At 36.5% G+C, this 16,534-nt stretch overlaps 1 protein-coding gene across 1 annotated transcript in view; it reads left to right on the top strand.

The window, feature by feature from the left end:
- Positions 1-16,534, top strand: part of LOC128664432 (neural-cadherin-like) — a 183,018-nt gene that overhangs the window by 70,201 nt on the left and 96,283 nt on the right. Inside the window, exons 7-8 of the mRNA XM_053719265.1 lie at positions 13,058-13,200; positions 15,204-15,376. Of these exons, the coding sequence (XP_053575240.1) occupies positions 13,058-13,200; positions 15,204-15,376 (316 nt within the window). The remainder of the gene's footprint in view (positions 1-13,057; positions 13,201-15,203; positions 15,377-16,534) is intronic.

Genomic DNA, 16,534 nt, shown 5'->3' on the forward strand with positions numbered 1-16,534 from the left:
GCTGCTGTTGTTGGTGGATCTCTGTTTGTGCGTGGGCGTAAGGGCTCTTCCATTGGTGGCCTGGGTTCTGTTGCGTTAATCCTGAGGTGTAGTGCTTTACAGAAGTGTGGAAGATCCTCTGCACATTTGTAAACCGCTGTGACGTCCCCTCTTGAAGCTATTATGCTCACTGGGAAGCCCCATCTGTACACGATGTTCTGATCTCTCAGTGCTGATGTTATATGTTGTAGCTCTCTCCTTTTCTGTAGGGTAGCTGGGCTTAAGTCTGCGAAAATCTGTATCCGTGCGCCTGCATGTGTGAGATTCGTTTTCTGCCTGGAGCACCTCAGAATCTCTTCCCTGTCTTTAAAAAACTGTACTTTGAGTATTACGTCCCGTGGGAGAGCTTTGGGGGATGGTTTAGCCCTCAGCGCCCTATGTGCTCTCTCAATTGCTATCTCGGGTGCATTATTGTCTCCCTTTACTGTCCTGAATAGTGCCTGCAGATAGCCTTCTAGTGCTGCTGGAAGTATTGTCTCAGAAATGCCCCTGATGCAGAGATTATTCCGCCTCCCCCTATTATCCAAGTACTCCACCTTTTCTAATAGATGGTGTATAGTGGCGTCTTGGTCATAGACTATCTTTGACAGGTGTTGAACATCGTTGTATGTTGTGTTATGGCTCTCTTCTAGAGTTGACACTCTTTTTGTTACTTTTAGGATATCTTTTTTCATGTCACCATACCACCCCTTTACTTCTGTCATCATCTCTCTTATATCCTATTTTGTACATAGATGTTTTAGGTCTCCTTTTGTTAGGTTTGAGGAGTCTGAGGTAGGGCAAGCTTGTAAACAGGGGGATGGCTCTGGATGTGTGCATTCACCCTGTCCTGCAATAGGTGTTGATGGCTGGGTGTCTGTCTGTTTTAAATATTGCTGCATCGTTTTGGTTCCAGATGGGACCTCAGGTTTATTAGATCTTTTCCATGGCATTATATACTGTAATGAGGGAGATGTTATGTAGGCCCTGCTTTTTCCCTTTATCTCATGCACACACGCTCCTGTGTTTGTAACTGCGTGCTGTCTAGCCAGTTTTAGGGAAAGTTATGTAGCTGTCGTGTGATCAGGGGTTTGATGCCTGGTCCGCGGTGCCTAATGTTTAATTAGTGCAGACTGTGGTGTGATTAGGTGGGTCTGTCTCCACGGAGGATCCGTGAGTTTATAGTCTATCCCCACGTGGGCACTTTATGCAGTGTTTGCGCCTAAGATGCGCCCTGTCTGAAACGTACCTCCGTGTGTCTCAGTGAGTCCGCTTTTGGGTCTCTGCCAGCAGCCCTTGTTGTTGCGTGTGGGCGCTATATCGCTGGTTCTGTGGGGGTGCTTTCGTGCTGAGGGCTATGTGTTGGGTGTTACGTTCCCTCCGGTTGTAGTTTGTGGGACTCCTTTGTGGCGCGGATGTTTTGCGCCTGCAAGTAGCTTGTTCTTCTCTGCACCGGTACTCTCTGATCTTAGCACAGTGCTGCAGGGGTCAGTATCTCTCTGTGTGGTGGGTCCTCATTGGCTTTTGGTGGTCGTTGTTGCCTGAGCAAGTGGTATGGGCCTAGGAGCTATATCAGTGTGCGGCCATCTCTCCAAGCGGCCAAGCTCCGCCCCAGTGTTAGTTTTTTTTAAGGGTTTATTGGGTGGGTTTTCATTTTAGATTAGGGCTTTTGGGCAATAGAAAAAGAGCTAAATGCCCTTTTAAGGGCAATGCCCATACAAATGCCCTTTTCAGAGCAACGGGGAGCTTAGTTTTTTTTAGATAGGATTTTATATGGGAGGGTTGGTTGTGTGAGTAGTGGGTTTTACTGTTGGGGGAGTTGTTTGTATTTTTTTTTACAGGTAAAAAAGCTGATTTCTTTGGGGCAATGCCCCGCAAAAGGCCCTTTTAAGGGCTATTGGTAGTTTAGCTTAGGCTAGGGTTTTTGTTATTTTGGGGGGGCTTTTTTTATTTTGATAGGGCTATTAGATTAGGTGTAATTAGTTTAAATATCTGATAATTTGTTTTTTATTTTGTGTAATTTAGTGGGGGGGGGGGGTTGTTGTAATTTAGGTAATTTTATTTAATTTATGTAATTTATTTAATTGTGTAATGTTAGGTGTTAGTGTAAATCAGGTTAGGGTTTATTTTACAGGTAAATTTGTATTTATTTTAGCTAGGTAGCTAGTAAATAGTTAATAACTATTTAGTAACTATTCTACCTAGTTAAAATAAATACAAACTTGCCTGTAAAATAAAAATAAACCCTAAGCTAGCTACAATGTAACAGTTATATTGTAGCTAGCTTAGGGTTTATTTTATAGGTAAGTATTTAGTTTTAATTAGGAATTATTTAGGTAATATTAGTAATTTTTATTTAGATTTATTTGAATTATATTTAAGTTAGGGGGTGTTAGGGTTAGACTTAGGTTTAGGGGTTAATAAATTTAGTATAGTGGCGGCGATGTCGGGAGTGGCAGATTAGGGGTTATTAATTTTATTTTAGTGTTTGCGATGTGGGATGGCCTCGGTTTAGGGGTTAATAGGTAGTTTATGGGTGTTAGTGTACTTTTTAGCACTTTAGTTATGAGTTTTATGCTACAGCATTGTAGCGTTAAACTCATAACTACTGACTTTAGATTGCGTTCAGAATCTTGCGAGATAGGCTGTAACGCTCACTTTTGGCCTCCAAAAAAAAGCTTGTAGTATCGGCGCTATGGAAGTCCCAATGAAAAAAAGACTTTACGCAAATTGCGTAAGTTAATTTGTGGTACGGCCAAAAATGTGTGCGGGACAGCTGTGCCTACAAGACTCGTAATAGCAGCAGTAGTGAAAAAGCAGCGTTATAACCTAGCCGATAGTAGGCATTGAAATTGTCCTGGCTTGTATTACAGATGTATTAAAAGTTCTGTGCAGGGAAAAGAAAAAGGTCCCAGGGTTACTAAATAGAATAAAATAAGACAATCTGTAATCAAGATCTATACACATATTCCTCCATTGACAAGAATTATTTGAGAATATCAAGAATCCCTTTCCATTGTGGAGCAGCATGTTTATTTTCAGTTCCTAGCTATTGACAGATTTTGGCCATTAGAATATAGATCAACAGGTGTCTTTGTGGTTCATGCATCTTTTTCAGACCTATGTGGAAAAGAACCATTTCAAAGGTAAAGTTATGGGCTAATCCAAACAGGGAACAACGTTTCCTAGTTTTGGACCAAAGAGGGTGAAGCCAAGGGCATGTCCACTACACATGATCGGAGTTGCCCATCTTTTGCACACCCTCCAACAGGCTTGGGAATTAGTAGGGAACACTTAATTTAATTTATAGGGGACTAAGGGTAACACAGTGGACAGTAGCTCTAGTGTGCATTTTAGCTTCTAGCCATCTCTTAGGATGGAACTCAGTGTTCTAATCAGCTTCTTAGGCTCTAATAATTCTCATTTTAATTACATTTGTACAATTTAGCAACATTTCATAATGTGTCGTGAGGGGATTGACCATCTGATAACTTGATATCAAATTTCCCAAGTGGACAATGCTCTAGCCAATCTACAAGAAAACATCAGTCTTTCAAGAGGGCTCTGAGGCAGTATGAATTGAAATGTAGTTTATTAGGGAGGGAGTTTGCCTGTAGCATCATATCATGGGAAAGTAGGGAATCATCTCTATAAAAGTTTCTGATAGATTTAATATGAACATTGGCCCAGGATCTTATCTGTGTTTCAGTTAAACCATATAGTAATCCTGTAACAGGAGGAATGGGTGATTGTGAGGGGCCAGCAAGGGGAAATGACAAAGTTTAAATCACATATCCATATGACTACATTGCAGATTGGTATAGAGATACAGCAATGAGTTAAAAGCGTTCTGTAATATCCTAGAAGTGGTTATGGCTTCTTCCATTCCATAAATATCTGTTTAAAAGGGATGGGCGCTTATGGATTAGTGACATGGGAAGCTTGAGAGGCATACACCTTAAGAAATAAGTAAGCTTTGTAAGGAGCATCATCTTTAACAATCACTTTCCTGCCTAGCCAAGACACTTCATCATATCCCTAAGAAGCTAGAACACTCTTCCTCTCTCTTTATAGAACACCATCATTTTCCACAATTACTAAAGGGTGGTTATGGGATGGGAATGCTTCTAAATGTTTAATGTCCCGAGGGACAATTTAAAATGACTAAGAGTGTGGGCAGGGAGGCCCAAAGGGTATGCTCCTGTTTTATCAACATTCATTTTATTGTAAGTCCGGCAACCAAACCTTTATAGGAGTTCTAAGAGAGCTGGTATTGAGGATTCCAGATCAGTGAGAAAGCTTATTCTTTATTTTTTTTTAATATACTAGTACCACCTACCTACATATATTAAGATCCAAATTAGGGTCTATGATTTATATTATAAGCCCTAGAATACAAATGGAGTGCAGGATTTGTTTATGTGTATAAATGTATGTATGTATATATGTATACATATATATATATATATATATATATATATATATATATATACATATATATTGTGCATACATATCTTCATATGTGCTCATATGTATGTGCACATACATATAATGTATACACATGCACACACATATAGACACATATTTACATACACCTTGATATACAAAATATTTATTATTATTATCAGTTATTTGTAGAGCCCCAACAGGTCCCGCAGCGCTATGAACATGGGTGGTATATAAAAACGATTACAGGGATCAAATGGGTGAAGGGTCCTGCCGAGAGTTGCACTGTTGTAGTCGGCTCTTATGAAGGTGAACTACAAACAGCTGGGCTCATAGGCTTACATGCTATGCGGTTTTAAGGGATAGCAGTGGAGATAGGAAGGTTAGTGTAGGTTGTAAGCGTCCCTGAATAGTAGAGTCTTCAGGGAGCACTTGAAGATTTTAAAACTAGGGGAGAGTCTTGTGGAGCGAGGCAGAGAGTTCCATAAGATGGGAGCCAGTCTTGAGAAATCTTGTAGACGGGAATGTGAGGAGGTAACAAAAGAGGAGGAGGGTAATAACTTTTTAATTTTAAATCTATCTATCTATATTCATATATATATATATATATATATATATATATATATATATATATATATATATACAGAGAGAGAAGCACACTCACAGGAACGAACAACTGGCTCAATACTATTGTTAGCCTGTTCTATGGCGATTTACCACCTGGGTGCAGCTTCTTTTAGCCTAGTAATGCTTTACACAGAGAAGAACTTTCCCGTAGCATATCAGTCTGATCCCGCCTATTACGGTCAGTAGAAGAAAATCTTAAAAATTTTAAATATCTCTCTCTCTCTCTATATATATATATATAAGTATATATATATATATATATATATATATATATATATATATATATATATACATAAATATAGAGAGATATATTTAAAATTTTAAGTGAAGAACAAAGATATTTGAAGTATCACATAATGCACCTTTGTCTTTAACACAGTTGTCCAAGTGCACCTTTGGGTTATCGCGAGAGCGAAAGCTAGAGGTGGCTATTGTAATTCGCCCTATAGAGGTCTATGGGGAAATGGATTTATCACAGCTGCACTATCCGACCTTCAGATGTTAACTTGCCTGAGTCTTCCCCTTGTTTTTTACTTTCAACTTTTAATAAGAGTGGAAGAATAGGAGCTATTGATTTAACTTAAGTGCAGTAAGCATTCAATAGCGCTAATATTTTTTTAGTAAGCTAACATCTGAAGGTCAGATAGTGCAGCTGTGATAAATCCCTGTCATGATTTTATGGAAAGGCACTTAATTAGAGAAAGATGAATTTAATTATCTGAATACAAATGATTTTAACCTTAAATTCGTGGGCAATTGTTCCCAAAAATCAATAGAGTTATTGGACTTGAATCTATTTGTAGACAAAGACAATATAGTGGCAGTGTCAAATTACCGCAAACCTATGGATAAAAACAGCTTTCTTGATGCCAATAGTGCGCATAAAAATAGCTAGGTTAAGAATGTGCCAATATATTAGAATAAGGCGCAACTGTACACATTTGGAAGATTTCCACAAAGAGACGACTATATTAGATAATAAATTCTTGGCTAAAGGGTATGATCGTTCACTATTAGACAAATCTAAGATTAGGGCCCCGGAGAAGAATAGAGCCGATTTGTTTACTGGCTCTCAACAACCACGAGTAGTTGAGAGTGGCCATTCATATAAATTTATGACCACCTATACAGAGGGAGCCCCTTTTCTACGGGAAATCATCAGAAAACTTTGGAGCATCCTCAAGTCTGATCCAATTTTGGGTCAGAAACTGGAGGATGCCCCAAGAATCATATATAGAAGAAATAGAAACTTTAAAAAATTGTTAGCACCAAGTAGCTTAAGACCAACATCATCTGGAAATACTAATGAATGATGGTTACAACAAAGCAGAGGGGCATTCAAATGTGGCAAAACTGTCTGTAATATGTGTAAACATATAAATAATGATAATTAATTTTTTAATTCAACAAAGACACAAAAAAATTGATATCAAAAGTAAATGTAATTGTGATTCCAAGTATGTGGTCTATTTGCTCACATGTGGGTGAGCAGGACCAGGGTTACTAGGGACCCCACTAAGAAATTAGTAAAACATAGTATACCCTGTCACTTTTTTTAATTTCACAATGGGGATCCTGCTTCTTTAAGTGTTCAGGTTATCGACTTCATTCCTACTACTGTGAATGACAGATTACTGAGACTGAGGAAGCAGGAATCCTTTTGGATTTTCAAATTGGATACCTTGAAACCAAAAGGATTGAATCTAGATTTAGATATTCAGCCGTTTATGTAATAGTTCTTAGGACACAATTTTGAATCCTATTAATTTATATATCATGTTTATGGGTTATTAAAAATGTCAATCATAGAAAATAGCACAGCACTTACTGCCAGTATCCAGGTGCACACTGTCAAGACCCTGCACAGATCCCAATAAAGTGCAATATATGAAAGACAGCAGCACCATGAGATGTGTATCAATATCCTTTATTTTGTGAGACATCACAAGGAACAACGACGTTTCGGTCACAAACTGACCTTAACATGATTAAGGTCAGTTTGTGACCGAAACGTCGTCGTTCCGTGTGATGTCTCACTAAATAAAGGGTTTTCTTAAAAATGTCAACATGCAATTAAATATATTGTAATTGATTCAAAATGGGATTAATATGTGTATGAGCTTGTTTTTATATTATTATTTAATAACTGATGTGATTTTATGTTTTATGTAATAGGTTTAGTATTTTGTTTGCTTTTAGAGACTATATATATATATATATATATATGTATATATATCCTATTAGCTGATTTGAACAGTCAATAGGATTTGAGCAGCTCTCATTCTATTGGCTGATTCATCATCCAATAAAATAAGAGCTGCTTAAATCTTATTGGCTGATTTGAACATCCAATAGGATTTTAGCAGCTCTAATTCCAATTTGCTGATTCTAATTTTTCAGCCAGTAGGAATGCAAAGGACGCCATCTTTGATCAAGTACCTTGCATTGAAGTTTCAGTGTACGGCGGCGACCGTTTGAAGAGGATGCTCCGCGCCGGATGTCTTCAGGATGGACCAACTCCACACTGCCGGGATCAAGATAGAAGATGCCGCCTAGATGAAGATTGAAGAGGCCGTCTAGATGAAGAATTCTCGCCGCTTGGATGAGGACTTTGCCGCCGTTATGAAGATTGAAGAGGTCGCCTGGATGGCAATGTGTAGCTTAGGTTTTTTAGATATTTTTTTTTTATTTTGTGGGTTTGGGAGGGTGGGGGTTTGTAATTTTTTTTTCATAAACAGAGCTGATTTATTTAGGGCAATGCCCTACAAAAGGCCCTTTTAAGGGCCATTGTAGTTTGTTCTAGATTAGTTTTTTTTATTTTGGGGTGTTTTTTTTAATGGGTATTAGAATAGGAATAATTTTTATTGTTTTTGATAATTTGTTTGTTATTTTGTGTAATGTATTTCTTTAGGGGGTGTTTTTTTTTCTTCTGTAGGAAAAGATCTATTATCTTTAGGACAATGCCCTACAAAAGGCCCTTTTAAGGGCCCTTGGTAGTTTGGGGGGTGGGGGTTTGTATACTGTTAGGGGGTGTTTTGGTTTTTTGTAGCAAAAGAGCTGTTTAACTTAGGGCAATGCCCTACAAAAGGCCCTTTTAAGGGCCCTTGGTAGTTTGGGGGGTGGGGGGTTGTATACTGTTAGGGGGTGGGGGGTTTTGTAGCTAAAGAGCTGTTTAACTTAGGGCAATGCCCTACAAAAGGCCTATTTACTAACTAGTCTACCTAGTTAAAATAAATACAAACTTACCTGTGAAATAAAAATAAAACCTAAGCTAGCTACAATATAACTATTAGTTATATTGTAGCTAGCTTAGGTTTTATTTTGCAGGTAAGTATGCATTTAGTTTTAAATATGAGTTATTTAGTTAATAATTGTAAGTTTAATTTAGCTATATTTTAATTATGTTAAAGTTAGGGGGTGTTAGGGTTAGGGTTATGGTTACGTTAGCGTTAGGGTTAGGTTTAGGGGTTAATATAGTATAATTTAGGTTGTTGCTATGTGGGGGGCTGGCATTTTAGGGGTTAATAGGTTTATTTAGTTATTAATTGTAAGTTTAATTCAGCTCTATTTTAAATATGTTAAAGTTAGGGGGTTTTAGGGTTAGGGTTATGTTAGGATTAGGGGTTAATAGTTTAATTTAGGTTGTTGCTATGTGGGGGGCTGGCGGTTTAGGGGTTACTATGTTTATTTAGTGGTAGTGATGTTGGAGGCCAGAGGTTTAGGGGTTAATAACTTTAATATTGTTGCGGCGATGATGGGGTGCGGCTGAATAGGGGTTAATAACTTTAGTATAGTGGCGGCGATATCGTGAACGGCAGATTAGGGGTTAATACCTTTATTTAGGTGGTGGCGATATTGGGAGCGGCAGATAAGGGGTGTTTAGATGTGGAATTTGTTAGGGTGTTAGGTTTAAATGGTATTTTTAGTTTCCCCATAGACATCAATGGGGCTGCGTTACAAAGCTTTTCTTTCCGCGATCGCAGGTGTTAGACTTTTTTCTGACCTGCTCTCCCCATTGATGTGTATGGGGAAAGCATGCACGAGCACGTTAAAACAGCGCTTGTTTTTTGTGCGGTATGGACCTTAAAAAACCCATATCGCACACACAAGCCTGTTTTTTTTTTTAAAAACTTGTAATGGCAGCGCTATAGGGGATTAAATAACACCACTTTTGTTGCATTCGTTAATTTCCCTATAGCGCTCAAAACTCGTAATCTAGGCGTTAGATATTTCTTATAAGAATTAATTATAACTTACATAAAGACAAACAATTTAGAGGAACAAAATCAGCATGGTTTTACTTCAGGGAGATCATGCCAGAATAATTTAATTGACATTTGATTATCTACAAAAGTATTAGACTAGGGTGGAACAGTTGCTGTAGAATATTTAGATTTCAGCAAATCATTTGACACCGTACCACACAACAAACTAGTTCATAAACTGTATATTTTTGGTCTAGACTTAAAAACTGTGAACTGGGTAGAACGGTGGCTTAAAGATAGACAACAGTATGTCTTAGTAAACAGAGTACATTCAGTAGAGGGGGAAGTTACTAGTGATGTTCCTCAGGGGTCGGTTCTGGAGCCTGTTTTGTTTAAAGTATGTCTGTTTACAGATTACATAAAAATTTGTAATAGAGTTGGTGTTCCAGGAGGGGTGGACCAAATGAGAAGTGATATCAAAATCATTGTAAGATTGTTCCTGACTGTTACAAAAGAGGAACGTAACTTGGGAATTATTATTTCAGATCATTTAAAATGTAATAAACAATGTAGTATTGCAGTGTTTAAGGCCAGTAGAATGATTGGTTGGTAGAGGTATTTGCAGCAGAAACAATAAGGTTCGTATGCCACTTTACAGATCCCTAGTTAGACCTCATCTTAAGTATTGTGTACGGTTCTGGAGGGCATATCCTAAGAAGGATATAGACAAACTAAAATCTGGTATATTGTTCAAAAAAATAAAACTTACGAGGAAAGGCTTAATGACATAAATATGTATATCTTAGACGAGAGAAGGGAAAAAGGTGATATGATAGTAACTTTCAAGTATATTTAAGGACCAGTCAACACAGTAGATTTGCATAATCAACAAATGCAAGATAACAAGACAATGCAATAGCACTTAGTCTGAACTTCAAATAAGTGTATATTTTTTTCTGACAATTTTAAAAGTTATGTCTTTTTCCATTCCCCCTGTACCATGTGACAGCCATCAGCCAATAACAAATTCATACACATACCATGTGACAGCCAACAGCCATTCACAAATGCATACACACTTATTCTTGCACATGCTCAGTAGGAGCTGGTGACTCAAAACGTGTAAATATAAAAAGACTGTGCACATTTTGGTAATGGAAGTAAATTGGAAAGTTGTTTAAATTGGCATGCTCTATCTGAATAATAAAAGTTTAATTTTGATTGAGTGTCCCTTTAATGGGCTTAGTAAAGCTGAGGCTGTGAGTATTTTTCATATAAAGAAAAATTTAAGAACAAGGGGTCATGATCTCAAGCTGAAGGGTAGTAAGTTCAAGAGTAATTTGCGGAAGCAATTCTTCACAGAGAGGGTGGTTGATTTGTTAGAAAAAACTTCCATTAGAGGTGGTAATGACAAACACTGTGTGGTACTTCAATAATGCCTGGGATAAGCATAAGGATAGGCTATGAACTAGATAAGACTTGTTGGGCCTATGGTTCTTATCTGCTATCAAAATCTATGTATCTATGTAGAACATCTATCACAAATGAACATCCCTAAACAAAAAACAAACAATCAAACAGACAAAAAAAACAACTAAAGAAAACAGAGGTCAAGAATCAAAATTAAATATTGAATTCCCACAACATAGCAATGCTGTTCATTTTTGCTTGGTTGATATGGGTATTAAATACAATATTTATCATAAGATTTGAATTATTAATATGTTCTAGTTTTCTGGAAGAGTAGTGTTTGTAGTCACAAAGTGGAAATTGTAGAGTTAGAAATAAAGTGGTCACTCACTTTTGGGACACTTCTATGGATAACCTTATTATAGCAAATTGCTGTAATTCACTGTGAAGCTTTGAAACAGGTAGAATGACAAGTGTACTTTGCTGCATTTGCTGTACAATAGTTGTCTCAAACACGTATAGTAAGCCTGCTTATTTGTTTCCCTGAAGCTTTTTTCCCTCCATTAATGTGTGAGACTAAGCGATATGCTGAGAGGTACCATTCTATTCCACCCTGTCAACACAAACTTCAGCTTTTTGTTACTGATACGATTGTGGCCTACTTATTCGTATAAATCTCCTGTGCCTTAAGGGGCCTCAGATTCAGCTCTCTCCGTTCTCCTCTTCTCGGCTAAAATCAATTTGCTTGTTAAACTCTCAGTTTAGACAGTGGCCTCAGGGCTACAATTTGTTGCTGAATTGCTGAACAAAATCTCAATGCTCTTGTCCATTAGTCTAGTGCAAAAAAATAAGTTTTTCTTAGTCTTTGTGTAATTGCGATCATACAATATAGAGGGAGCAGACATAACCATCCATGCGCTTTTTCCATTCTATTAAATATTAGATTGTAAAAATGTAGCTCTGATAGTATTTGGCTTTCTTTTCTCTGGTATTCCATTCCAATAAGAAAGACCATTGTGTGAATTAGTTCATCAGCTTGAATTGCAATAGTATATCTGCATTTGTACATTTGGTAAACATGCACAAAATTATAGCAATGTGTTTTTCTTTTTCACACTTTTTTTTGTGTGTGCCAGATTTGCATGAAACAAAATATATGTGGCTAATATGTGACTAAAACCTGGTGGCTAATTGATTGAGTATTCAGTTTTGATGACAAGTGTCAAATGTGTTTTTATGAAGGTTTATTCATGTAACCGTACCAGTTAAAGGGGCGTGTTACTCCTTTCTGTATTCTCATTTATCCTTGATGCAACTTTGAGAATAAAAAAGTTATGGAATTTTCTTTATTTAAAACTAATATAAATTCAACTGATATTCTTTTTCCTTTCAACTGCCTGGTTAAAACCCCCCCAAAACAAACAGCCAATCACAGTCATCAGTGTTTTATTTTACTGTGACCTTGTTTTATTGTATACATTTCTTTATAATAATTATTATTAATATTTTTTAATATTTAATATTTCAAGAACTCGCTTTGAGATTTGTAATAATTCATGCGCGCTAACCCGACACCTTGTTAGACCTAAAGCGCAAAACACAAATCGCATTACGCATATTTTACTACAATGTTCTTCCCATAAAAAAATATGTAATTCAAAGTAATTAAAAAATGTTTTTTTATTTATATATAAAAATAAAATAAGGTAATACTTTTTTAAGGCTTAGAACATTTTTGTAATATTCATGCAAATATTTTTTATCAAATAGTGTTTATATGAGTTGGACTATAATTTTGAATGTACTTATGTTATGTTTAGTGCAACTTTTTTTTAGCGCACTACCCTCTACTCAATGTTTTCTTGCTAACCCAATGGGGCCTATCTATCAAGCTTTGTATGGTGCTTGAGGGCCCGTGTTTCTGGCGAGCCTAGCAGTTTACCAGAGCTCTGAGGATGCTCTAGCCCAACACACATTAACTTTAATTGCGCTTAAGTGATTGCGTTTATGTTCAACTTGTAATACGAGCGCTACATACAACGCGCACAAACAGCTGCGTAAATGTTAGCCTGCCACTCGTAATCTGGCAGTAGTGATTTGAAACAAAGAGAGAGAGACACAGAGAGAGAGGTCTGTTCCTGTAGGCTCAGATAATTTGAAAAGACACGTTTTTGAGAACAATGGCTGGTGGTTTCAGAGGGATCTTCAGCATGTAATAAAATTATTTAAATTATTTATACATTTAATCTACCTTGTATAGGGGAAACCTAAAATGTTAGCAATGTTAAATAAAATGACTAATTAACTGCTTGATCTTGGATTTTTGAGGAGTTTATTTTCTCATATTCTAGATACAGAACATTTGTTGCAGAGGATGCTGGTCCTAACACCCTTGTAGCTACAGTACATGCCTTTGATCCTGATGGGGACCGCGTTACTTACGAAATTGTGGGAGGAAACCAAGAAGGAAACTTTGTTATTGATCCTCAGAAAGGTAAAAGTGTCAAATACTTGTGACACAGATGCTTTCATTTACTGAAATAGGAAGATTATTAGAGTGTACACATTATTTTACACTTATTTCATGATTTCCTTTGTTTGTTATTTAAAAGAAATAATGTGGTTGGCATGACAACATTAACACTGTTAAAGGGACATAGCTGCACTAATATATAATAGTGTAATGCATAGATAATTGTATTATTGTAAGAATATTCACTCATAACTGTATTTTCAACTTGCTACAAGGGGTTAAAAATATAGACAATGTCCTTCTTGGGAGCTGCAATACATTGTTCATGTAGCCGGCAATTATCAGCTGTGTCCTGCTTAGGAACAGCTCAGCAGTGCTACATCAGAGCATTTTTTTAATTGTTTTTATTTATTTTAGATGAAGTGCCAAAACATTTAAAGCTTCTCTGTCAGAACAATTAAGCCATAACTAGGGACGGGCGAATGTGTTGCAACATTAAAAAAATTAAACGAATTTGAACACATTTGTTTGTTTTGAATTTCGAATGTTTATACAACATTCAAACATTTGTTTAATGCAATAGTATTTCAAATGCTATCTTTAAAGGGACATGATACTCATGCTAAATCACTAGTGATGTAGCATAACTGTAAAAAGCTAACATGAAAATATCACCTGAACATCTCTATGTATAAAGGGAAGATATTTTACCTCAAAATTTATTCAGCTCATCAGTGTAAGTGCTCTGTGAACGGTTATACTTCAGCTGCTGTCTGGCTGCAATTTGAAAGACAAAAAACAAAACAAAAAACAATAGGCAATCAGCATCAGGAGTGCTGAGGTCATTCACTGCTTTGCTGTGATCTCATGAGAGTTCACTGAAATGTTGTAAGATTTTATAGTAAACCTCCTTAAAATGCACACTCCCTTGCAAATCCTGGGACAAGAATCCTGACTTGCTGCTTAAAGGGATACTGAACCCACATTTTCAAATAGAACATGGAATTTTAAGCAGCTTTCTAATTTACTCCAAATATAAATTTGTCTTCGTTCTCTTGGTATCTTTATTTAAAAAAGCAGGAATGTAAGCTTATGAGCCGGCCTATCTTTGGTTCAGCACCTGGGTAGCGCTGGCTGATTGGTGGCTACATTTTAGCCACCAATCAGCAATCACCAATTAAATTGCACATTCACCATATTCCATTCACCCATCCCTAGCCATAACCCCAATACTAACTTTAATTCAAATACCTAACCTTTGTGATAACTCAAAACATATCTTAACAGATCTGTAATTCTTAACCAATGTGTAGCAATACCACTGCTAAGACATACAAAGTTTAGAAATAAACAAAATAATTAGATAAAAGGTGATAATTTATTAGGGGTATTTTGAGAGAGGATCTATAATGGTTGATGAACTGTGAAGGGTTCAGAGAGAAAGCTGCTGACCTATAATATTTGATGCTCTATCATGTTTGCTGGGTAAAGTTAAAAAAATCTGTATGGGTGATATTTTGTAGAAAGTGGAAGAAATGGGTGTGAGAAATATTAGAAGGGAAGATTTCATGGTAACAAGTGATGATGTAATGGTAACACATGATGATGTCATGAATCAAAGTACTAATAATTACAGTTGCAATTTTAGATACTATACTTCAACATTTTGCTCAATAAAATTGCCACATGTTTTAAGTGTAACTTGCATGGGGGTAAAAAACATTTTTATTTAATTTAATTAAATTAACTCAACTTACTATACTTTATTCCTACATTGATTTATTAAAAAAAAACCGCATACCAATAAATATGGATGTATGTTTGATACTATGTTTGTGACATTTTTGCATATTAATTTTATTTTACATTATTACAGTAAAAGATTTACATTAATTCAAAGAATGTTGGGTATAGGACATTAAACCAGTCTGCTATCTCTTGAATTTGCAGTAAAGCTTTAGAAAAAAAAATTGATTGAAATTGCACATTTAGCTGAGTTAATGAATATATCCTCAATTTCACAGGGCTGATTCGCCTCCGTTCAAGTCTGCTTCCTTTGCTTCATGAGACAGAATATGTTCTCTACGTGACTGCAACTGATGACAATTCCTCTGGTGGTTCTCAAAGCCTCAAAAGCACCACCACAGTCATTGTGAGAGTGGATGATGTGAACAATAACAAACCTGTCTTCCATAAGGTAATTCTAAGATAATTCCAGAAACTCACGCTCCAATTGCCTCGCTTCTAAAACATCACAGAAATATTTTACAGCAATGCAGAAGATTTTGTATATACTTCTTTATCTGCTGTGCAGTATTCATTTGAAAACATTTTCCTTAATGTTTGTGTTTACATCTTCAATTGGGAATTTTTATGTCTCTTTCATTATGATTCCAATGCGAGCAAATTGTTACTTTATATCTATCCTTGTGTTCTGATGCATTTTACTAAATGGAAAATACAAACTGTGATATGATCATTTCAATTAAAACACAATCACCTAGATTACGAGTTTTGCGTTCGTGTTTTAGCGCTGATAAAATTGCCATTTCAACGTTAAAACAGCAACGCAACCATTACGTGTACCGCAAGCCTTTAAGCCTGTAATGCAACGCCAGTCCCGCACTTTCCAAAGCGCTGCCATTACAAGTTTTGTGGTGAGGCTAAAAATCTTGCGTTACAACCTATACCGGCATGATCCGTTTCACAATCTGAGACCAGTAGTTATGAGTTTTATGCAACAAAACTGTTACACAAAACTCATAACTAAACTATTGCAAAGTACACTAACACCCATAAACTACCCATTAATCCTTAAACCGAGGCCCTCCTGCATCGCAAACACTATTTTAAAGTTATTAACCCTAATCTGCCCCTCCCAACATCGCCGCCACTAATAAAATTTATTAACCCCTATTCCGCCGCTCCCTGACATCATCGCCACTATACTAAAGTTATTTACCCCTATTACCACACACTCCAACATCGCCCACTCTGTAATAAAGATATTAACTCCTATTTCGCCGCTCCCCAACATCGCTGCCACTAAATAAAGTTATTAACCTCTAAATCTCTGGCCTCCCACATCACTACTGCTAAATAAACCTATTAACCCCTCAACCGCCAGCCCCCCACATCGCCAAAAACTAAATGAAACTATTAACCCCTAAACCTAACAACCCCCTAACTTTAAATTAAAATTACAATATCCCTATCTTAAAATAAATAAAAACTTACCTGGGAAATAAAAAAAACGAAATTTAAACTATAAATTAAACTAACATTACTATTATACTAAAATTAAAATAACTACAAATTAAATAAATTAAATTGCACATTAAAAAACCTAACCCTA

Source organism: Bombina bombina, chromosome 1 (genome assembly GCF_027579735.1).
Source record: "Bombina bombina isolate aBomBom1 chromosome 1, aBomBom1.pri, whole genome shotgun sequence".
In the NCBI taxonomy this organism is placed as follows: domain Eukaryota; kingdom Metazoa; phylum Chordata; class Amphibia; order Anura; family Bombinatoridae; genus Bombina; species Bombina bombina.